The 26,084-nt window shown below is 41.1% G+C and overlaps 1 protein-coding gene across 6 annotated transcripts in view; it reads right to left on the minus strand.

The window, feature by feature from the left end:
* The window catches only part of STRN (striatin), a 108,846-nt gene extending 83,019 nt beyond the window's left edge, over positions 1–25,827 (minus strand). For 2 of the 6 annotated variants that reach the window (XM_073338378.2, XM_073338374.2), the window contains exon 1: positions 25,452–25,824. In XM_073338378.2, coding sequence (XP_073194479.1) covers positions 25,452–25,727 — 276 coding nt within the window. In that variant the 5' untranslated portion in view covers positions 25,728–25,824. Of the gene's footprint in view, positions 1–25,451 lie in introns of all 6 variants that reach the window. The other 4 variants (XM_073338372.2, XM_073338377.2, XM_073338373.2 and 1 more) reach the window with 4 other exon arrangements.
* Between the last annotated feature and the right edge of the window lie 257 nt (positions 25,828–26,084).

Raw genomic sequence — 26,084 nt, forward strand, 5'->3', positions numbered from 1 at the left:
TGTTAAAGGAGATTGTTAAGGGTGGCAGGTAATTGAAGATACATGACTGGTCTCAGGGATCTCGAAGGGTGGTGACTAAAATCTTTTTCTTCTTTTGTCTGTAACTTCTCTGTAACTTGTTCTCCAAAAAACTGTATAAATTAAAAGACAAGCCCCACTCGGGGGGCTCACTTCTAAATGTATTAGCAGAGCAGCTTTGCTAATAAAACAGAGTGGTCTGATAAATTGTGAGTCTGAGTCAAACTTTGACAGTGTGACACACTATACCTTGGGAGAGCACTTTGTAACCCCCATATTCCTCATCTATATATAATTGTGATATTGCCTATAAAGCATGCCCTGTGAGGTATCAGGGGAAAGGTTATGATCGGCTGAAATCCGTTGTTCCATCTAAATATGCGTATCATTAATGTAAACAAAATTATAAGAATTATGTTGTGTGGTTTTCACTAAAATATGCTGTGGGTTTGAGAAGTGCACAGACACTAGCTCTCTAAAGACAATGACAAGGGAGGTCACCAATGCCCGGGTGGGTGCTGAACAAACATCACCAGCCATTTGTCCAGCAGAGGAGTTACAATTCAAGGACTCACTCACAGGAGACACACTGGGGTACTGCTTCACCTTGTGACTCAGCAATGCCCACCAGACATGCCTGGACTTATGTTCTCCAACCACATGGACTAAGGGTATAAAACAGAACATAGTAGCCCCATGCTTCGTCTTTTCTCCTTCCCCACCCCACCTTGCAAGCAACAAGGACACTCAGAAGACTCCAACAGAGGAGACTGGCCCAGGGTTCAAGGGGAAACGTGTTTACTATGAACTGCAATATCTAGTGGGGTGAGAAAAACTGCTTAATCTAGATGTTGCCCAGTCTAATAGGGTTGAGAATTTAGACTGCGTTCTTATATTTTATTTTGATAATCACTCTGAGTTTTTGCCAAGCACTTTAAATCTTTGTAATCAATAAACTTGTTTTACTGTTTATCTTTACCAGTGAGTATGCCTGAAGTGCTTGATAAATCTGCTCAGGTTTATAAAGGCTGATGTATATCCACTTTCCATTGATAAAGTGGTGAACCAATTAATAAACTTGCATTGCTCAAGAAAGGGTCTTGAACAGTGAAAGATGGTATATTCCTGAGGTACTAGGCTGGGAGGATTTAGCTAGTGCCTTCCTATGTTTGATTCATGAGTGGCTCTGGGAGCATTCATGCAATCTAGCCGGGTGTGGGGCTTCACATGCGGTTGTGCTGAGTGATAACAGCGCCTGGAGGGGTTTGTTGCTTGTCACTAGCAAAGCATTGTGAGAGACAACCCAGGCTGGAGAGTTAAGGAGGCACAGTGGTCCCTCAGTTCCAGGCTGCAACCTGGGGATCCTGTCACACTTACAAGCTGTGAAATATGGGCTTTCAACCAAGGGGAGACTGACACTACCTCAAAGCAGCATCCTGAAACCCTCATATTCACCAGTGTCAAATAATTATGATGTTTCATATAAAGTATGCTTTGCGAGGTATCATTTTAAAAGTCTTGATCTATTGAATATTAATATCCTGTTGGATTGTATGTGCTATTATTGTATGTGAAGTTATGAAGTTTTGCTATGTGTGTGTTACTAAAATATGCTGTCAGGTTGGGAACATCTACAACCAGCCTTTCAGGTACAACAATGGAGTAGCCGGATGCACTGATAGCACATTAAAGGGAACCTACTCCCAACAGCCATCCCAGAAGACTTCTCAGAGAGAACACGTAGACAATGGAGACTGCTTGACCAATGGGGACTGTTTGATCCCCATGTCAAAAGATCTTTCCAGCAAGCTGGAAGAAACTATAAAAGAGGGGAAGTGACATCATGACTTGGCCTCACTCCCCCCACAACTCAATATCTGGAAACATGCCTGGAGAACAAAGACTTTGAAGTGGGGAGGGTGGAAAAGAGTCCCAGCCTGTGTATTGAGGAACTATACTATCTGTCAGGGCAAGACACTGCATGATTCAAATCCTGTTTAGTTTGTAGAACTCAGACTATGAATTTACTTTTATTTCTTAGGTAACAAACTTTGATCTCAATGCTTGCTACTTATAATCACTTAAAATCTATCTTTCTGTAGTTAATAAATCTGTTTTATATTTTACCTAAAACAGTGTGTTTTGATTGAAATGGTTGGGAAATCTTAGCTCAGTTTACAAAAGCTAGTGTGTGTCTTCTCCACATCGAGGAAGGGACAGACTGGGTAATGAATTGACAGTGGTCAGCCTTCTGACCAGTGAAAGACTGGGGAGCTAGGTAGAATTGGCTGGAGCCTTTCTATTATTAGTTCATGAGTGGCTGGGGAAAGCATTCATGTAACTCAGCTAGGTGTGTCCCTGCCTGTGGATGTCTGTGTAAGTGCAGCACCTGTCAGAAGTTTGTAGATTGGCAACAGCATCACAGATTGAGAGGGATATCCAAGGTCAGTGGGACACAGGGCTCAGCTGTTCCACAGTCCAGGTTGCACCCCGGGAATCCCATCACACCAACTCAGTGCTGTGTTTGCAGGGAAGGGTGTATTTACTTCAGTAAGTTAATCATCTGTGACATGCTTTTGTCTCCTTAAAAGGAACAAACCACCTTATTTCTCTGAACTGTCCAAGGAAGAGCTGGACATTGCAGAGCACACAGTTTTGGGAAGATTAGGGACTGGGAGCGTGTTGGGGTCACCTTACTGGTTGTAAACAAGGCTAGTGGACAGCAGAGTGGGGCTGCAGACAAGCTGCTGGAGTCAGAGCTGCTGAACCAGGACAGCCTAGGACACAGACACTCAGGCTGCGACCTGCATGCTTGTAGGCTCATTATGACCATTCCAGGCTGGGAGCTACACCAGCAAAGCATTGTAAGGCACCAAGGGCTGCAGGGCAAGTGGTGACACAACCCCTCATTGGTCTCGATTGCACCCTGAACCCTGTAACAAGCATATTTTAAGATTATGGGATGTAGTATTGTGTGTGGCTGGTATTTCCTATAGCCACTGATCCCGCCACCACCATCTTGCAGAAAGGTGGGAAACACAGCCAGCAGCATATTCAGGGAGGATATACCTAGGTCTGTCAGTCCTGAAGGCGGTCACTTACACAAGTTCCCCATGTTCACCAACTGATCCAAATCAGGATGCAATGGCAGAACCACCCTATTGAACTGGGTTTACTGACCAAAGTACCTCTCAGTGGTGGGCCTGGCAGACATTTGAAGAGACTAACTCATTGTTGGCTATGAGAGTCAGTTTCTGAAAACTATGAAAAATGTTGGCTCCTTCCCGGGGTGGCAGTCATCCTGTTTTGCGAAAATCTACTAGGCTTAAAAACAGTCCTCTGGGTCAGTTGAGCCAAACTAGTGGCCCTCATCACTCTGATGCTAAGCCTTTCCCCATTCAAATTGCCAAATGGGGTTATCTAGATGGGATACATGGAAAGTTGCAAATGCACTGCAACGCCTGGACACTGGTTATGCCACAACTCCCAATGCAGGAAATGCCAGAGCACTGGAAACATCAACTGTCAGTGCAAGAAGCACTTCAATTGCAACAAGAGCCTATCCCTGCTGATGTAGATTAAGAATTCCTCAAAGCTGAAACTGGACAGAATGGCAATCTCACAGAAGACCAGATTGCAGAGCACACACCAATACCTGGAATCGGCATCTCCTTAACCACTTCTGGCACACAAATGCAGGAAGAACCAAGAGAAACAAGCAATATGACAGGTGACAATCTACCCTAAGTGTGCTAAAGTGCTTGAGACAAAGACTGCAGAAATTTCGAATGCTTAGATAGATCTAGCTGGAAGACAGAATTGGGACCAACAAAGCATACCCAACAAACATCACTGGGATCTGGAGATAAGCATTTATATTTGGCAGAGTGATGCACGACAGCCTACCTCATGTTTTACTTTGCTAACTATTCCCAAGGGTGAAAAACATTAAGAGCTAAGGGAATCCTACTAGTTTTGTGCTAAACCCCAGGAGTAAGAATCTTGCTCAGATGACAACTTTGAACAGGGTTATGTGACATATAGGTAGTACTAGGAATCCACAGAGAAGATCAGAAATCTGAAGTATTTGGATTTCAAGGAACATGGTGATACTGTATACCTCCTTGAGGTAAAATGAAGGTACTGCCTTTTGAAGTTTTCTATATAGAGGAGACAGTTGGTTCTTTGTTCTAAGTGTGGACTACATGACTGACCAGTTGAGGGCAAAAGAGTGAAAACTGCTGGAGGGCTTTTTGGGCTCACAGAAGAATGGCTAATCCTGATTAAGAACTCCCACATTCAAAGATGTGGAATGTATGAAAGTATTGTTTCTCATTTCATTGTGTCGCCTGAAATTTTGGCGTTGGGGAGAGGAGGGAAGCATACATACTGGAGGAAAGTTTTGAAGAACAGACTCTGTAGATGGTTTTTATCCATATGTCTTGAGTAGTACTGGCCCAAGTTAGTAAAATTACTACTATATTGTAGCTTTTTCTTGTTTCCAGGCTTCTAAAGAGCTCCTGGATTTGTCAAACAACGAGTAAAAGGGGTGTTTGCAGGAACAAGAGCTCAAGTGTCTAGACGGTTTAAACTTTGGCTGAAAACACTACTTGTTCTGCAACAGCTTGAACTTGATCAAGTCATGGGACTCTTAAATCACTACGTCCAGTGCTTCTGCAAGAAGTGTAACGCTGCCAAAAAGAGACTGAACTAGATAAGACCAAGAAATCATGTCTGGCACTTAGGCTTTGTGGTGGTAAACACAAAACAGAGATGGAGCATGGGATGTAGCAACAGAGGTCAGAGGAATGATACAAAGGTTGATAGACTGTTGACCAGCTTTCAATTTTTTCAAGCCCTTGGGTTTAGACCTTTGCAGCTTACCCCAGGTCTAAACCCTGGAAAGAGATACCCTGAACGTCACCAGGTAGGCCAAGGCTGCAGACTGAAGTCTCATTTCCGTGCATTCAAGCTTATCAGGATTCTTCAGGGTGACTGCCCATTCACTAGATTGGTAGTTTTACTGGTAAGTCTGGTAATGGACAAGCCCACTTTAGGGACCATGAAAAATTTATGGCCTCTCTTTCTTAAGACTATATAGTTTCTGGCATAATTTGTTCATGCTCCAGCACCCCCCTTCTTACAATGTCCTTCCATGCAGAGTACACAATATTTCTGTGGGATTCCCAAACTGGAAATGAGGTACTAGTGTTTCATTTGGTCATTTTCATAGGGTACACTGGAGGAACAGGGTAGATCGCCAATTCTTTATTATTATTATTTCCATGGCTTTAGTGACGCTAATTTGTCGTCTTCAATTGATAAATATATACTGGACAATTACAATGAAACCCGCTTACTGCAATGAAAAATCATTGCAAGATATGTATTTAAGCTTACAGAAAAAAGCTGTATGATACTATACTTATGAAATTTTAAGTATAATTAATTTAAAAAACACTAATGCATATACAGAAAAGACAACATTGAGGTTACACATCAAGTCTTAACACTGGTATTTCCTGACCTGAGTGCTTAAACATACAACTGTAATGTTTTCTTAACAGTATCTGTATGCAATATTACTTAATATTTATTTAACACAGACAGTTACTTACACCTTCATCCAGTTGGGAGAAAACGATAGGAAAGAAAAATATCATGAGATGCAAATCAGTAAAGAAAACTAATTGCTATATATTTCCACAACTTCAAATGGAAATATCCCATATTTAATCAAAGTCTGTATGATAAGAAATTGGTATTTCTAGGTGTGTCACCTCTGATCAAAATAAATGGTCAATATCTGAGTGAAATATGTAAACAAACATGCTTCAAGGAGTAATGCCCAATGTAGGTGATCAATGAGATAAGATGATAAAAGGCAATTAGAAGAATGAAAGATTCACAGAAAGTCTGGAAGTAATATGAAATATTCTGTAACAACATCTACCCCACTACCAAAAACTTAATTGTTTCACTGTTAGTATCAAAGACACCTTACTTAACATGCACACCACATTAATTAGGGTCTGTGCCTCCATAACATTCATTTCTACTTTCTGCCACAACCTACACACCCAAATCCTGTAACTCTATGGTGCTGGGTGGCTCCCCATATTCAGCTGCTAAACTGCTGGAAAAGGAATCTAAAAAATATTAAGTACTTATTTAATATTACTTTTCTATGTACATTTCTGAAGTTGCCACAGGGATATGACTGCAAATGGGAGGGGGGATGATCTGCAGCACTGCATGTTGATGGGAAAATGGTTCACAAGAAATATCTGTGGTATACAATACGGAAGAGTTTGAGAAGCCCCAGTTTAGGTTGCTTTGTTTTCTCTTTCACACACACACAAATGCACAATCAGATTTTTCTTTAAATTTCCTCTGCAACCATCTCAGATTTTTTTGATGATTATTTGGAATCAACAGGATATTTCCCCACTATGACAGTTTTAATGTGTATCAAATTTTGAATCTATTTTATTTTACAGTATTGTAAATTAAGGAAGGAATACCTTAGTTGTGAATATGCTATGTCACAACCTGAGAATTGTACCCTGGCCACTCCCAAGAAAGCATGCCAAAGTCTCAAGGACTCACACACACGCCCCATAAACAGGTTTTTGCAGTAACTGACCTTCTAGCCAAGAAGGGCTGTGTCAAGCAAACTTCTGGGCTAATCATCACCACTTCTGAAGTGGCCTGAAGGGTTGATGCAGAGACATGTAATGCTTCTTTCACTATGGGTGGAGCACTCTCTCTTCATAGCACTCTGAGCTACTGCTGGTTCAGCAATGAAGACTCAAGGTGGAGTCAGGGTATGTCTACACTACAGTAACTATACCAGCATAGCTACGCCACCATAGACCCATATCATAAATGTAGTCTAAACTGACAGAAGGGGTTTTCCTGTTGGTGTAGGACCACCGCCTACCCGAAGTATGTTAGCTACATTGACGGAAACACAGTTCCAACAAGAAAAGGAGTACTTGTGGCACCTTAGAGACTAATCAATTTATTTGAGCATAAGCTTTCGTGAGCTACAGCTCACTTCATCGGATGCATACTGTGGAAACTGCAGAAGACATTATATACACAGAGACCATGAAACAATACCTCCTCCCACCCCACTCTCCTGCTGGTAATAGCTTATCTAAAGTGATCACTCTCCTTACAATGTGTATGATAATCAAGGTGGGCCATTTCCAGCATAAATCCAAGTTTAACCAGAATGTCGGGGGGGGGGGGTAGGAAAAAACAAGGGAAAATAGGCTACCTTGCATAATGACTTAGCCACTCCCAGTCTCTATTTAAGCCTAAATTAATAGTATCCAATTTGCAAATGAATTCCAATTCAACAGTTTCTGGCTGGAGTCTGGATTTGAAGTTTTTTTGTTGTAAGATAGCAACCTTCATGTCTGTAATTGTGTGACCAGAGAGATTGAAGTGTTCTCCGACTGGTTTATGAATGTTATAATTCTTGACATCTGATTTGTGTCCATTTATTCTTTTACGTAGAGACTGTCCAGTTTCACCAATGTACATGGCAGAGGGGCATTGCTGGCACATGATGGCATATATCACATTGGTGGATGTGCAGGTGAACGAGCCTCTGATAGTGTGGCTGATGTTATTAGGCCCTGTGATGGTGTCCCCTGAATAGATATGTGGGCACAGTTGGCAACGGGCTTCGTTGCAAGGACAGGTTCCTGGGTTAGTGGTTCTGTTGTGTGGTATGTGGTTGTTGGTGAGTATTTGCTTCAGGTTGGGGGGCTGTCTGTAGGCAAGGACTGGCCTGTCTCCCAAGATTTGTGAGAGTGTTGGGTCATCCTTTAGGATAGGTTGTAGATCCTTAATAATGCGTTGGAGGGGTTTTAGTTGGGGCCTGAAGTTGACGGCTAGTGCCGTTCTGTTATTTTCTTTGTTAGGCCTGTCCTGTAGTAGGTGACTTCTGGGAACTCTTCTGGCTCTATCAATCTGTTTTTTCACTTCCGCAGGTGGGTACTGTAGTTGTAAGAATGCTTGATAGAGATCTTGTAGGTGTTTGCCTCTGTCTGAGGGGTTGGAGCAAATGCGGTTGTATCGCAGATCTTGGCTGTAGACGATGGATCGTGTGGTGTGGTCAGGGTGAAAGCTGGAGGCATGTAGGTAGGAATAGCGGTCAGTAGGTTTCCGGTATAGGGTGGTGTTTATGTGACCATTGTTTATTAGGACTGTAGTGTCCAGGAAGTGGATCTCTTGTGTGGACTGGACCAGGCTGAGGTTGATGGTGGGATGGAAATTGTTAAAATCATGGTGGAATTCCTCAAGGGCTTCTTTTCCATGGGTCCAGATGATGAAGATGTCATCAATATAGCGCGAGTAGGGGCGTTAGGGGACGAGAGCTGAGGAAGCGTTGTTCTACGCTACCAGCACTCCCAGCTACCTTCGAGACACCACTGACTTCCTGAGGAAACTACAATCCATCGGTGATCTTCCTGATAACACCATCCTGGCCACTATGGATGTAGAAGCCTTCTACACCAACATTCCACACAAAGATGGACTACAAGCCGTCAAGAACACTATCCCCGATAATGTCACGGCTAACCTGGTGGCTGAACTTTGTGACTTTGTCCTTACCCATAACTATTTTACATTTGGAGACAATGTATACCTTCAGATCAGCGGCACTGCTATGGGTACCCGCATGGCCCCACAGTATACCAACATTTTTATGGCTGATTTAGAACAACGCTTCCTCAGCTCTCGTCCCCTAACGCCCCTACTCTACTTGCGCTATATTGATCACATCATCATCATCTGGACCCATGGAAAAGAAGCCCTTGAGGAATTCCATCATGATTTCAACAATTTCCATCCCACCATCAACCTCAGCCTGGTCCAGTCCACACAAGAGATCCACTTCCTGGACACTACAGAGAGAGTTTGTGTGTGTGTGTGTTTTTTGGGGGTGGGGGTGAGAAAACCTGGATTTGTGCTGGAAATGGCCCACCTTGATTTTCATACACATTGTAAGGAGAGTGGTCACTTTGGATGGGCTATTACCAGCAGGAGAGTGGGGTGGGAGGAGGTATTGTTTCATGGTCTCTGTGTATATAATGTCTTCTGCAGTTTCCACAGTATGCATCTGATGAAGTGAGCTGTAGCACACAAAAGCTTATGCTCAAATAAATTGGTTAGTCTCTAAGGTGCCACAAGTACTCCTTTTCTTTTTGCGAATACAGACTAACACGGCTGTTACTCTGAAACAGTTCCAACAACATAGCTGCTTTCACACTGGGAGTTGTATCACCACTGTTACATCGGTCAGGGTGTGGACACACACTTAGAGGGGGAATGAGATACACCTAACAAACAGTCTAAATTTAGGCCAAATACCCTTTCAAAAAAATAGCAAAAAAAACCTCTGCAAGAGTAAAATAATGCAGGCAGAAGTCCAACAGCAGAATGGGGGCTCTCAAGTTTACTGCACTGAATCCAGCATGTATGTTTACCTGCCTTGTGGGCAGGTGCAAGCAACTCATTGCCCTCACATACCAAGTACGGGCTTTTAAGATCTGAGTGGTTGAACTGGGGGAGCTAAGGGAGACAGAGAGGTACATAGATGAGACTTTCCAGAACATAGTAGAACAATCCCATCCCCCACACTTCGGTGCTGTTGAGGAGGATGAAAATCTCAGGGAACAAGAACATTTTACTTCTAATTTACTTTAAGGGGAGCAGGAGGAAACTGTCATGCTTTATTATTATTTCTTTTACTGTAGTGCCTACGATACCCAGTCCAGACCAGGATTTCATTGCGCTAGGTGCTGTACAAGCAGAACAAAAAAGACAGCGGCTGACCCAGAAAACTTACAATCTAAGTATAAGACAAGAGACAAAACAGATACACACAGAAGGGGAGTACAAGGAGTCAGTATTAGTCAGCACGACAAGCAGTGGTCTCAGCACATCAGCAGTCTAACCTTTGTCAGATGTTTTGTCTGCTATTGTAAAATGGTCCAGTATGCTTTGAAGTTCACACTACATCGAAACTTATCAGAGTGGCCAGGGGTAAGGTCACACTTTTTGTACTATTTTGCTACAAACAATATTTTTACAAAGTTGTATTAGGAGGGCTACGTAAAGATTAAAATGTAAGATCTTTTTAAATTAAAGCTTAGAATTTGCAGAAAACTTTACATTAACAAAAACTCCAGACCCTAAAATTCACAGGATCTGAAATTCTCATCCCCCTCCACAGATTTAAGTTAAAAAAAACATAGCATCTTTAAGATTTTTGTTAACAAATCCCCCGATATCATAAAAGAGCAAAAAAGAAAACTATCTGTAGTTTACCTTTAAAATGGGATAGTCAGGAAGAGGCAGGGAAGCTACATTTGGGCTATGAGTTTCGACACACACAAATTATTTGTGTTTGGTATCAATTTCACGCATCCACATGTGGCTTTATGGGATGTTTCTGGAATTGCTCCAACTTAAAAAGAGATGTTCCATTATTAGTAATACTCCGTAATTATATAAATCTTTTCATTTATTCAAGAGCTGTCCAAGCATTAATTAATTCTCTTTGCAAAACGCCCATGAAGTACTAGTTTATACCCATTTCACAGACTGGTACACATAGAAGTCATTTGTCAAAAATCAGAATTATAACCCAGAGGTCTTTGGCTCTCATTCCTGTGTTCAGTCCACTAAGAATGGTCCCCCAAGTACTCCATGTGGCCTGCAACAAATTCACAACAGCTTGTTTCAGGTTTACACCCAGTACAGGTCCTGTAATTTTACAGCAGCTGATGAAAAGCAAAACACAGTGAGTTATAGCCAAGAAGCAAGATGAAGGTGCTGTCTAGCAAACAAAAAATATTAATTTCTAATTTGCAATTGGATTATTTACTCACTCCAAATTCTACAATGAACTTGATTGGAAAAAGAACCTTCCATGTTTTGAGAACAATCTTGCTAAAGGTGTTTAAACAGCAAAGATCAACAGGTCAATCTAGACTAACTCAATCACTGAACATTCAGTCCTGCATCACATCCAGCACATACTTAGAATATGAAAATACATACAAAAATCTTAGAATTTTCAGTCCTCCCCACCTCCTCTGAAAATGAAGAAGGTTCTCTCCCCTCTCTTCTTTTCCCACTTAACTGGTTAAAAATGTTGCATTGCCAACACTAAAATCTCCTCCAAGAAGCAGGTTATTCTAGTAACAAAAAAAACTTCTTAGTCTCGACTGGGACTCTTATCACAGACCTGTTTTACAAACATCTTTAATATTTTTGAAATTTAGGGCATTGTTTCTGGTCCTCAGCATGAATACATAACTCACAAAATTGGAGAAGAGTGAATGGACTAGAGAGACTGATGGGGGGTGAAGGGATCACCAAACACATGAAAGCTAAATTTGTCTGTATAACATTTTTGAAGTCTAAGTGGAAATGTAAGTTGATCTAGGCCAATGCTAATAAATAATAGTAAAAAAAAAACCCCTATACTACGAATACATTAAAACATTTCAAACCTAATTGATTTTTAGGTAGCTACTACTGGAAACCCATCCAAAAACGGTAGCATTTCTTGCTTATGATTTATTACCATTTTAATGTAGACTTCTCACACATGCTTCTTTGCACCTTAAGGTCATTTAAGTGCACAGGTCCAATGCACAGTACGTTGGCTAAAACAACTGTGTATTATTACATACTATGTACTGACGAGAAATAGTCTACCTTAATAGCTCAGCTCTCCTCTGTGCTTTCCAACATTTGCTTAAAATTTCAGAAACAGGACTTTGGGGCAAGGACTATCTTTAATTGTTGACCTGCAGAGTGCCAAGAATTTTGTCAATGCTGAACAATAATTTTATGGCCATGAAATCTGAACTTTTCTCTTCTACACAGCTATTTTTAGAGCACTAATGTGATTCCTAGTAGCCCAAGTATTGTTAACCCAGACTGTCGGAGGGGGAATCACTCCTGCTCATTCCAAAATATTGTGTAGACATACCCATAGTGGCCTAGCTTCAGCAGGAGAGACAACCATTATGGATCGGAAAGGAAGATGTTTGCAATAGTGTCTATTGTGGCTTAAGATAATTAAAAAAGGTATAAGAGAATCACTAAAATAAAACCATAAATTTAAACAAGGGGATATATATTAAATTCTGTACCTCATTCACCTCAGAAAATGCAGTGTTAATTATGTGGAGCAGATAGATACTCAATACCCCACAGAGATAACCACTAGTCCATTAGTTCATCCAGTTAAAATGTATCTTTTGCCACTGATTTCAGCTTGTTGGGTCATATTCTGAAATAAACCTGTGATGTAGGTAAAGTGTTTCGCTTACTGTAAGCAGATGCTTGTGAAAATGAATTACTTAGACTCACTAACAATCATCAATATGAACTGACAGATTCAGTTTTCTTCAAATAACTTCTTTCACAGAAATTACAGACAAAAGAGCCTAAGAGGTCAGCCAGTCCTTCCCTCTAGCAGTGCAGGTTTACTGATTTATTCCTAATACTTTGTTCAACCTAGTTTTAAATGTCTCAGGCAAATCAAATGGATTTGACTATGAAGAATTTTCTCTAGTCAATCAGGTTTTCCTTTATTCACCCTGCTAACTATAGGCTACCACTACTGTAAATAATTGCTCTTACCTTCAAATATTAAATAATTGGTTAGCCAAGCTTTATATATTCAGCTCTCTTAATCATTCCTCAAACCAAATCCTTATAGTTGTTTAATCATTTCTGCAAGTTTTATTTAATTGGAGGGCTCTAATTTGTTTTAAGCACTATCGACATGCTCATCAGCATACTGTGTATACACAAAAACAACAAGGAGTCCTTGTGGCAACTTAGAGACTAACACATTTATTTGTAAAAAGAAAAGGAGTACTTGTGGCACCTTAGCGACTAACCAATTTATTTGAGCTACTCCTTTTCTTTTTGCGAATAGAGACTAACACGGCTGTTACTCTGAAACCTGACATTTATTTGTTGGTCTCTAAGGTGCCACAAGGACTCCTCGTTGTTTTTGCTGATACAGACTAACACAGCTACCAGTCTGAAACCTGTGTATACGCAGAAAGTCCAAAGAAGAATATCTAAATAAATATGGTATTAACAGAATAGACAATGACAGGAATGACATACATAACACAAAAAATACAGTACATAATGAGCCAAAGCCCAGATGTAAGAATTTCAAACATACTTCCATTTAAACTTATTGCATAAAGTCCCACACTGAGCAGGGTAGAATGGAGATCATAGATCAGATGGGTTGATGCTAACATTTAAACTAACATCGTGGAAGCTCAGGAAAGGAACAGTTGACTGCTCAGGTTAGGGCAAGGCAAATTAGAACAGATCATAGGTGGCCTCACTAACAAAACGTGAACAATTGAACCAGCCCCAATAGTGTGTCTGCAAGGAAACTAGAAAGATACACTCTGGATAGGTCTACACAGCATTCTGAAACAAGCCTCCCAGCCTGGGTTGACAGAGTTGGGCTAGCGGGGTTCATGCTAGCGCTCTAAGAATAGCTGTATAGTATATAAATAGTGCTTGGAAGTTGTGGCTCAGGCTGGAGTTTGAGCTCTGAAGCTGGGTTCTGAAGCCCCCACCCCCAGGCTTCAGACCCAGAGCTGCAACTTCAAAGCACTGTGTACACTGCTGTTTTTAGAGCACTAATGTGATTCCCGCTATCCCAAGTCTTGTTGACCCAGTCCTGTTCATTCTAAAATGTTGTGTAGATATACCTATAATGGCCTAACTTCAGCAGGAGAGACAACCATTGTAAAGGGGAAAGGCAGAAATATGCAATAGAATTTGAGTCCAAACTATGTATTTTCCCACAAAAAATGAGTACTGCATTCTATAAGCTTCTGTGGGGGTCATCACATACGAACAAATAAGTCCTTGCAATAATGAATTAAATCTGAACACATAATTAAGGGGTGTTTTTTTTTTAAAGGGACTGTGGTAGGAGAAAGTGACTTATCTTGCTGCCCAGGAAACTACACCTGTATAAACACTGAATAATTATGTTAATGAAACAGTGCTGTGATGGAAGAGGAGTCACCTTTTCACTTCAAGAGAGTCCAAAACCTATTAGGAAGCCTAGATATTGGAGATACTTAATCCACTGGAGTAAGATCACTTTAGTATCTGAACATCTCACAAGTATTTAAATATAGAAACAATCACAATCTCTCTTTCCTCCTTCCAAGCCAGAGGATGTCTAGAACTCACTGAGAAAGGTGGGAATGAAGGATTGACAGGCAAAATAAGATGGGCAGCCTGACAGGCCATGAGGGCCTGAATCATTATGCTAATACAGTGAGTAGGTAGCTTTCTGATTTCTCATCTCGCTCATATAAGTCTGCGTGCATACAAATTAAAGATTAGACACTCACATATTGTTTGCTTTTAATATTGAATCACGATGTAAGAGAAATTTATAAAATTCTTGTGGTCTTGGGAATTTCACACGGTCCATCCTAGAAGTAGTAAATAAAACTTCAGTCTCAAAAGAGATTTAATGAAGATGTGCTTCTGGAGCATACCTACAATTAGAATTTCTTGGTCAGACGACATAGACAAAAAGGATCTATCCCCCAATGTAAGTGTCATGTTACAGCTCCAGTTAGTGCAGACAATATAAAATGACTACTGAGGAGAACAGACTTTAAATATGTAAGATATCAACGAAAAATGTATGTATTACGTATCAATACACAGACTACAAATACACACTACAAAAATACACACTTAGCTCTTTGAACTATGTACTGAGTGTAGTGTTACCATGTGGGAAATTTCAGTTTTTATCTTTACTTACAGGTACTAACTATATTCTACCCTTGGCATGTCAGTAATATTCAACAATGCATTCTGTACCAAAATCATGAACATTTGATGATATTTTAAGGGAATATTTACAACAGTGAAAATAATGTTTATGACTTGTACAACAGTTTGGGAAGACAACAAAATTTGTGATCCTTAATGTGATCTATATACATTAAAAAAAGTTACAAAACCATATTCACAATGTTAATTACTCTGTAGAGCCATTTCTGTAAGAAACAGTTTGAACAATAAAAACAGACTCAGACTTCAAGGTCAGAAGGGACCATCGTGATCATCTAGTCTGATCTCCTGGTCTCTGACAATCTGACCTGGGGGGAAATTCCTTCCTGACTCCAAATATTGCAATTAGTTAGACCCTGAGCATGTGGGCAAGACCCACCGGGCAGATATCTAGGAAAAAATTCTCTGTAGTAGCTCAGAGCCTTTACCATCTAGTTTCCCATCTCCAGACGCTGGGGATTTTTGCTACTGGCAGTTGCCGATGGGCCACATGCCATTGTAGGCAGTCCTGTCATACCGTCTCCTCCATAAAAACATATCAAGCTGAATCCTGAAGTCAGTTAGGTTTTTTACCCCCACTGCTCCCCTTGGAAGGCTGTTCTAGAACTTCATTCCTCTAATGGTTAGAAACCTTTGCCTAATTTCAAGCCTAAACTTGTTGATGGCCAATTTATATCCATTTGTTGTTGTGTCCACGTGGGTGTGTAACTTAAATAACTCCTCTCCCTTCCTGGTATTCATCCCTCTGATGTATTTATATAGAGCAATCAAATCTCCCCTCAGCCTTCTTTTGGTGAGGCTAAACAAGCAAAGCTCTTTGAGTCTCCTGTCATAATGTAGGTTTTTCATTCCTTAGATCATCCTAGGAGCTCTTCTGTGTTAACGTTTGAATTCATCTTTCTTAATGAGAGATCAGAACTGCACACAGTATTAATGGGTTCATACAGGTCTTTAAATCATAAGCTTAACAGGTCTTGGGCCCAACCTTGGGAGAAGGTTCAAAGACGGTGGTGAGAAAAGTGGACAGTCATTGGGTACTGATGCAATAAAAAAAAGAACATATAAGAGGGGGCAGCGATATGAAGGGCCTTGATAATCCCTTCAAATTATATTCAGAAGTGATTTAGTTCTTAAATTTTCCTCTGCACCTAACAATCAAGCCTGTACATTTTGGGGGGCTAGAGTGTGACTCCTTACTCACACTGGTGAACAGTTACTTGCACAAGTAGTCCCATGTCTTAGATGAGGCTACTACTCATGAGTGCAAGTGCTCATTTGTGAGAGCTGATCAACAAAAAACCCAAACCAATGAAATAAGAAAACCTTTCCTCCTCTGCTTCAGGTTAATGTGCTAATTACAACGTCTGCAACTGGCACATTTCCCTTCACTGTTAATAATTTTTCAATTACTTTATGGCCCATCTAGCATCTTTCCAGACTAAATAAATGTAGCTCTTGCAACCTCTTGTCATTTTCCAATCTTCTCCATCTTCTTTTCACTTCTTTGGAGCACTTCAGTCTCCACTTGCTTAAGAAACTAAAACATTGGACACTGTCAATCTTCCATATTTTTATCCCTCCAAAAACTATTAACCCAACCATTGTTTGCCTTTTTAAGCGATTGCTTCTTATTCAGCAAACATTTTCAATGAGTTATCCAAGACTTTTGCCAAATCACCTTCCCCAAAGGGTCCCAAAAGTTCAGTTCTCATCAGCATATAAGAAGTTTGGGGTTTGTTTGTTTTTTTGTTTTGGGTAGGTGGTGGTGGTGGGGGTTAATATTATATAATATCTGATTTCTGCAAATTTTATTTAGTCTTCCATTATTCTGTTCAAAGTCCCAAAATACTTAAATTCATCTGAAATTTTAAACTTTTAAAATAACTAAATCAACTTCATCAACTCACTATCCATTTCAAGACTAATAGTTTTACTTTTTCAAAGTTTGACTGAATTAAATTTGCAATAAAAGGATGTAATTCTGCACCAGTTTATTTATATGGTATCACCTGAAAGTCAGGAAACAATATATGTGCAATATTTTTTAAAGTCAAATACTGTTCTCAAAAATATAAATAGCCATTCTCATCCATTTGATTACCCCCATCTCCTGACTACTATAACGCAGTTGCCTGGAATGGCACAATGCTACTGCACTCACTAGACACTGCTTCTGTTTTATAGCAGAAGAGGGAAACAGCGAGGAGCTCTCTCTGTCACGATTCCAACCATCAGTGCTTCTCCCCAACCCCTAGAGATCAGCTAGTATTACAGAACATTGATCCCAATACTAACCTCCAAGATGCTCCTCTATCACTTTTCTCCAATTCAAACAGTATCCTTTCACACCAGCTGTTTGTTACCACTTAAAACCATTTTAATCTCTGACAAAGCTTAACCCTTATCTTTTTAGTTGTTTTACTCATTAATATCTGACATGTGGTCAACATGTTAGTAAGAGAGCATTGTCCCTAAGTGTTTGTCCATAAGGAGGTTCCACTACTCCCAAAAGTACAACTGTTCTCTTTTTATAAAAAGAGTTGTCTGTTGTAAATAGTGTAAATTTTAAGAGTAAAAAATCTAATCTAAGTAAAATTTAGTTTAAGTAAAAAACACAATCACAATGAACAATTATTTCTGAAAACTGATGGAGAAAAACAGTTACCCCAGAAGAATCTAAGAAAAGTTAGTACCGATTTTCAAAAATTGATGTGCAATTGTATCAATTCTGCTCTATAAATCTAGCTTCCATTTCCAATAATAATCACCAAACTAAAAGATAACAGAATAAGCTATAAGAACAAATTACATTTTGCAATACTATCAAAAAACAAAACAGGATGAAGGGAATGAAGCTGATTAACACTTAATTTCAGTAAAATATTTGACAGCGTCTCACAACATCTTACTCTCTGCATTAGTTTAAATCTGCTCACACATGAATACTCATGTGTGCTGAAAACTCTCTCCAGCAGAACCCCAAAATCATGAACACCTGAGTTATAAAGTGACCGGTCAACCATACACCTTATTTGGAACCGTAAGTACGCAAACACACAGCAGCAGAGACAAAACAAAAAACAAATACAGTACTGTGTGAAATGTAAACTACTAAAAAAAATAAAAGGAAAAGTTCAAAAAAATTGACAAGGTAAGTAGATTGCTGCTTTTAACCATCTTAATTTAAATGAAACCTTCTTCTTTTGCGTAGTAAAGTTTCGAAGCTGTATTAAGTCTATGTTCAGTTGTAAACTTTTGAAAGAACAACCATAATGTTTTGTTCAGAGTTATGAACATTTCAGAGTTACGAACAACCTCCAATCCTGAGTTGTTCATAACTCTGAGGTTCTACTGTAAATATCTGTAAGCAAATGGCAACAGTATAATGGCAAAGTATATAATTAGGGGATATGCATCTATTGGAGTCATGCAAGAATCTGTGTTAGTTCTGATCTTACTGAATATCTTCATTAATCAGAAGAGGGAATAAACTCCATATTCATTAAATTTGCAAGTGATATTAATGCATATATGTTAAGAATCCCAGCAAAGAGAGAAATGACACAAGAAAGATGACAACGGGGGCAGATCACAAACTAAGACTGAACTTGAAAAATGTAAGCTAGTACATTTTTTGGAGATTCTTGATGGGAAGGCTAAACTGGGAAAAACTAATACTGAGAACATCCAACAGGTGGAACAGCAAATTAGAAAAGAGCTTGCTATGCAAGATGTTAGAAACCTTAAATGAAAGCATGAGCAATTTGCAGAAACATCCCATCATGCAAGATGGAATTTTTTTCCTCTTATGCATATTCTATTTGTGAGGTACATTGTATCATGAATAGGGCCCTACCAAATTCACTATCCATTTTGGTCAATTTCACGGTCACAGGATTTTAAAAATAGCAAATTGCATGATTTCAGCTATTTAAACCTGAAATTTCATAGTGTTGTAATTGTAGGGATCCTGACCCAAAAAGGAGCTGTGGGGTGGTCACAAGTAGTGGGGTTGTGGTACTTCTGTGCTGCTGCTGCTGGCGGCAGCCCTGCTTTCAGAGCTGGGCAGCTGGAGAGCTGCGACTGCTGGTGGGGAGCCCAGGTGTGAAGGCAGAGATGCTGCCAGCAGCAGCACAGAAGTGAGGATGGCATGGTATGGTATTGCCACCCTTACTTCGGTGCTGCTGCCTGCAGAGCTGGGCCCTCAGTCAGCAGCCACCATTCTCCGGTTGCCCAGTCCTGAAGGCAGCAGTGCAGAAGTAAGGGTGGCATGGTATGGTATTGCTCCCCTTACTTCTGTACTGCTGGTGATGGGATGCTGCTTTCAGAGCTGGGTACCTGGCCAACCGCCGCCACTCTCTGGTTACCCAGCTCTGAAGGAAGCACAGAAGTAAGGGTGGCAATACCATGACCCCCCCAAAATAACTTTGCGACCCCCCTGCAACTCCCTTTTTGGTCAGGACCCCCAATTTGAGAAAAGCTGGTCTCCCCCATTAAATCTGTATAGTATAGGGTAAAAGCACACAAAAGACCTATTTCACAGAGGGAGACCAGATTTCACAATCCAGGAAGCATTTTTCATGGTCATGAATTTGGTAGGGTCCTAATCATGAATACATACATATGAATATCAAGACAAAGTTTGCCAAATCAATCTATTTATGGAATTCCACTGTATGTTGCCTGCCTAATGAGCATATTATATCTATGCCAAAACACAGGGTATTTTTAACAGTTGTTTCTGTTAACTTGATACAACTAGATAATGAATCAGTTACTAAATGACAAATTCCGCAATTAAGGTCAATCACTCCAGGTTAGAATCATGTCCTACTTGTTTCCCTTGTCCCCACAAGCATTTCTTTTTTAAACTTGTGCAAGGGAACGGATGCAATAGAAAGGTAACAATCTTTCTGTTTGGCTTTGGTGTGAGTGGGTATGGAATACTGCATTTCATTCTGGGAATCTCATTACAATGAAAGTATTTAGCAAATCAGAGGAAGTTTAGATACCACCACCACAAGTGAACAGGGATCATAGTGGGATTGATTTATGAGGAGATTAAAAAAAACCTGAATAAGTGTAGCTTGGCTAGGGTATGACTACAGAAGGGAAGGCAAAGGAAAACATGATAACACTATACACTACCTGAAGGGTGTAAATACCATAGTATGTGAGGAGTTAGACAAGCACAAGAAGCCTATGTGAAATAAGATAAAATTGAGAAAGAAAATCATGTAATATCAGGAGCACAGAACAGTCTCCCAAGAAAAGTGATAGTTTAACATCTAAAGCTAGGCTGGATGAAAAACTAGTGAATGTACAATAAAGAACAATTTGGCATCAAGAGAAAGATAAACTATATGACCTCAAACTTCTATTATTCTATTAAACATTTCCGTATATATAGGCCAGCTGGAAGGCTTCAGAAGTCAGTGGAATTTGGTTTTAATTAACACTGTTTGTAATTCAGCTATATGGATCAATTAATTTCCAACAGCCATTTCCCAGCAGCACAAAATACAGATCAGACAGCAATCATTTATAAATTGTCAGATAGGAAATAATTTCTTTGAGTTTTACAAAGGTTGCAAAGAATTTCACACCTTTTTGAGTATCACTCTCTAGCAGATAAATGTTTTTACAGCTTGTGGCAGTGCCAATCAAAGCTAATTATAACCTTATTGAGATGCTTTGGCACAGAGGCAGCAGGCCCAGGGGATGAAGCAGATAACTAGTAGTCAGAAAAAATAGGTTATATTTAGGGTTGTCGATTAATTGCAGTTAACTCACAGAATTAACACAAAAAAATTAATTGCACTGTTAAACAATAGAATACCAATTGAAATTTATTAAATATTTTGGATGTGTTTTTATATATATATAATATATATATGATTTTATATATAAAATCAAGAATAATATACACTTTGAGGTGAATTGAAAAATGCTGTTTCTTATGTTTATCTTTCACAGTGCAAATATTTGTAATCAAGAATAATATACACTTTGATTTCAGTTACAATTACAATATATATATTGTAGTCTGTGTTGTAACTGAAATCAAAGTGTATATTATTCTTGATTACAAATATTTGCACTGTGAAAGATAAACATAAGAAATAGCATTTTTCAATTCACCTCATACAAGTACTGTAGTGCAATCTCTGTATCGTGAAAGTGCAATTTACAAATGTAGACTTTTTTGTTACATAACTGCACTCAAAAACAAAACGATGTAAAACTTCAGAGCCTACAAGTTCACTCAGTCCTACTTCTTGTTCAGCAACCTCTAAGAGAAACAAGTTTGTTTACATTTACAGGAGATAATGCTGCCCTCTTCTTATTTACAATGTCAACAGAAATTGAGAACAGGCACTTGCATGGTACTTTTGTAGCTGGCATTGCAAGGTATTTATATGCCAGATATGATAAACATTTGATGTCCCTTCATGCTTCTGCCACCATTCCAGAGGACATGCTTCCATGCTGATGACGCTCATTAAAAGAATAATGCGTTAATTAAATTTGTGACTGAACTCCTTGGGGGAGAATTTTATGTCCCCATCTCTGTTTTACCCGCATTCTGCCATATATTTCATGTTATAGCAGTCTCGGATGTTGTTCATTTTAAGAACACTTTCACTGCAGATTTGACAAAATGCAAAGAAGATACCAATGTGAGATTTCTAAAAATAGCTACGGCACTGGAACCAAGGTATAAGAATCTGAAATGCCTTCCAAAATCTGAGAGGGACGAAGTGTGGAGCATGCTTTTAAAAGTCTTAAAAGAGCAACACTCCGATGAGGAAACTACAGAATGTGAAGCACCAAAAAAGAAAATCAACTTTGTGCTGATGGCATCTGACTCAGATAATGAAAACGAACATGTGTCGGTCTGCACTGTTTTGGATTGTTATCAATCAGAATCCGTCATCAGCACGGACGTACCCATATCTACTCTAGCGACACCATCAGAGGACTCAACTACATGAGCCACACCATCAGGGATTCATTCACCTGCACATCTACTAATGTGATATATGCCATCATATGCCAGCAATGCCCCTCTGCCACGTACATTGGCCAAACCGGACAGTCTCTACGTAAAAGAATAAATGGACACAAATTAGATATCTGGAACAGTAACATATAAAAGCCAGTAGGAGAACACGTCAATCTCCCTGGACATTCTATAAGAGACTTAAAAGTAGCCATACTTCAACAAAAAAATTTCAAAAACAAACTTCAAAAAGAAACTGCAGAACTAAAATTCATTTACAAATTTAACACCATTAATTTTGGGGTTGAATAGGGATTGGCTGGCTCACTACAAAAGCAACTTTCCCTCTCTTGGTATTGAGACCTCCTCATCAAGTATTGGGAGTGGACCACATCCAACCTGATTGAATTGGCCCTGTCAACACTGGTTCTCCACTTGTAAGGTAACTCCCTTCTCTTCATGTGTCAGTATAATAATACCTGCATCTGATGAAGTGGGTTTTTTACCCATGAAAGCTTATGCCCAAATAAATTTGTTGGTCTTTAAGGTGCCACTGGACTCCTCATTGTTTTTGTGGATACAGACTAACACGGCTCCCCTCTGATACATGAATCTTTAGCGCATCTGGCATGTAAATACCTTGCTGCATCGGCTACAACAGTGCCATGAGAATGCCTGTTCTCATTTTCAGGTGACACTGTAAACAAGAAGCAGGCAACATTATCTCCTGCTTGTTTCTCTGAGTGATTGGCTGAACAAAGAGTAAGACTGAGTGGACTTGCAGGCTCTAAAGTTTTACATTGTTTAATTTTTGAATGCAGTTATTTTCTGTACACAAGTCTACATTTGTAAGTTCAACTTTCATAATAAAGAGATTGCACTACAGTATTTGCATTAGGTGAACTGAAAAATACTATGTTTTTGGTTTTTTACAGTGCAAATACTTGTAATCAAAAATAAATATAATGTGAGCACTGCACATTTTGTATTCTGTGTTGTAAATGAAATCAATATATTTGAAAACGTAGAAAACATCCAAAAATACTTAAATAAATGGTATCTATTATTGTTTAATCGTGCGATTAATTTTTTTTAATCACTTGACAGCCCTAGTTATATTACCAAGTCTGTCAGTGACAAGATGGCAAGTAGTTTAACCTCTGTACTTCAGTTTTTCCATCTAGTGTATAAAATGGGGAATCATCTTTACCAACCTTTTTAAAGTGTTTTGAGATCCCTTGATGAAGAATGCTACATAAGTGCAAAGTAGTAGTAGTATTAAAATGCTTGGCACGATTAGGTCTTTGCAAGGTGGACATTTTTCTCTCATGCCCATTTTATTTATGATGCACACTGTAATGTGAATACATACATATCATATGATTATCAAGATAAAGTTTGCCCAAATCAAATCTTATTTATGGGATTTCACTGAACATGTGGCCTGCCTCATGCTCACTATATCTGTCCCAAATACACAGGTTATTTTCAACACGTTTCTGTTAATTAGACACAAATAGCTAATGAATCAATTACTAAATTACAAATTCTGCAATGAAGGTCAATCAGTTCAGGTCAGACTCAATTACATCCATCCTTCTCTTTCCCTTGTCCTCACAAGCACTTTTTAAAACTTGTGCAAGAGAATCACCATAGAACATCACACCTGCAATCCTGTTCAGAAGACCTTCTTGATAATCCCACAGGAACAGAGAGATTGACAAAATCAGGAGATTTTCCTGCCTATAAAAAACAGGGAAGCAGCCTGTGCTGCTGCATGTTGGGGAAGGGATATGAAGAGAAAAGAGGACAAAGGGATAGGAAGCGGAAAACAAAGAGGGAAACCTAGAGAAGAGGAATGTGTGGTAGGTTCTAAATCTCAGATATGGTCACTTTGAGAACCAACTAGTTAGTTATTAGGAGTCTGTTATTTGGAGATGTGACCTACAAGAGATTCATTCTTGCAACTGATCTGTAAATGGTTGGAAAACCTACTCTCCTATTACAGTTCTTACAGCATGCTAATCACTGAGGCTATGTCTACACTAGCACTTTTGCCAGTATAACTTATGTCACTCACGGGTGTGAAAAACACACCCCTCAGACTGACATAAATTACACTGACAGAAGTGCTGGTGTGGACAGAGCTACGTACGGAGGGAAAGCTTTTCCCATCAGCATAGAGCACCTACAAGAGCGATCTTAGAGCAGCGCAGCTGCATTGGTATAGCTGTGCAGCTGTAAGTTCGCTAGTGTAGACATGGCCTGATAGTGGCTCTAGATAGTTTGTGCCTGACTAGAGCTGTAACTCCTTAGCCCAGGAAGGGAAGGGAGGATGCGAGTCCTCTATCTAGCAACTTGCTCTGACCAACTGAAGGCTAACAGGCTCTGGGCCTTGTCTACACAGGAAAATTAAGATGCTTTCTTCACTATGCAGCAACTCTGATATACTACACAACAGCTTCTGCAATACTACAATAGCAATATAATAGTAATATAAGCAGTAGTCAGTGAAGGGGTTATCCAACAGGAGATTAAACGCCATATGGATCTTGAGGCACAGAGGCTGAGTCCTAAACAGCAGCAGACACAGATTGTAATCTCTTCCTAGGATCCAGCTACCTATGCGCTTCATGTAGCAGGGATTGGCACTCTCGCATCGGTCTTTTTAGCCACAGCCATACTCACAAGACATAAAACTATTGTCAGCGTCATCTTCGGTCAGGAACAACAACAACAATTGTAATGTAGAAAATAAAAAGGCCAAGCTCTTTTCTCCACTACACCTTCTATCATTGCTACCACTGCTGAAGAATTAAAGGTCCCAGGTATTCTAGGATAGACAGGGCCCAGATTCAGCCTCTCTCAGCACAAGAGATTCTGACACATAGGGAGAGTAGAAGGGTACATTGCATCACTCCTGCTCCCTCCCCTTCAGTTTAAGAAAGAGGCAGGAAGAAACTGAAGCGATTCGAAACAAGGGAGGATAAAATGGGAGAAATAAGAGAGGGGCGGGACCGGTCACCCCAAGCCCCAGCGCAGCAGGGCTCCGCAGAACAGCCACAAGTCACAGGCGAAACTGACAGGGGACATGACAGAGACTTCCGGCACCGCTGTGACCGGGGTGCCCCCGGCTGCCAAGCCCTGGGGCGCACAAGGCTCAGCGCCCCACCACCTCAGCCGCTGAGACAGTGGCTCTCTCTCTCTCCACGCCCCGGGGCGGGGGCGTCCGGCTGAGGGGACGCGGGTGTCACGCCCCCCACACGCTGCGCGGCCGGAGCGACCAGCGCTGCCTTTTCCCGGGGGCAGTTCAGACGCCGGAGGGGACGGCGGGCGCCCGAGGGGCTCCGGCTCTGCCTCCCGGGACCATGCAGCGGCCGGACCCGGCAGTCACTAGACGGGGGGCGGCCGGGGCTGGGGAGCGGCGCTGGGAGTCGGGCGCAGGCCCCGGGAGACGCAGGACGAGCGGAGCCGGACCGGAGAGGAGGGGAAAAAAAAAAAAAAAGCGCGGGGGGGGTGTTGGTGTTACCTGCAGCTCCGCCCGCTCCGCCTCCCACTCGGCTCGCTCCGCCTCGAAGCGGCCCCACTCGTGCTGCAGGAAATGCAGGATGCCGGGGACGCTGTACTGAGCCCGGGCCGCGGACACCGGGGCCGGGGCGGCCGCCGCCAAGGAGCCCCCCGCGGCCGCGGCCGCCGTCGCCTCCCCCGGCTCCAGCCCCGGCCCGGCCCCGCCCGGCGGCAACAGCAGCGCGTTGTTGTTGTTGTTGTTGCTGAAGAAAACGCCGGGCCCCGCCTGCTCGTCCATGGCCGGAGCCGCCGCCCGCAGCCGCCGCGTCCCGGCAGCAGCAGCAACCTGGGCGCGCCCGCCCGCCGTCACCGCCTGACAGGACACCCCCGCCGGCTACTACCGGGGCCCGGCGGGGACAATTCCAGCGCGCGATCCGCACCGGCCCGGCCCGCGGTACTCTGGGAAATGTAGTTCTGGGGCCATTCTGCCGGGGAGCTGAGCGCAGACCCGGCTGGGTCGGACTCTGTCCCGCCCTCGGTCGCCGGCTGCTCCCCACTTGTGAGAAACGGAAATCACACTAGAGTAACTGGGAAAACATCCCTGCGTTAGCTCCGCAGACAAGTGCTCTGCCCCAGGAGCTGGGAGTCAGCAGGC

Source organism: Lepidochelys kempii, chromosome 3 (genome assembly GCF_965140285.1).
Source record: "Lepidochelys kempii isolate rLepKem1 chromosome 3, rLepKem1.hap1, whole genome shotgun sequence".
Taxonomy (NCBI): Eukaryota; Metazoa; Chordata; order Testudines; family Cheloniidae; genus Lepidochelys; species Lepidochelys kempii.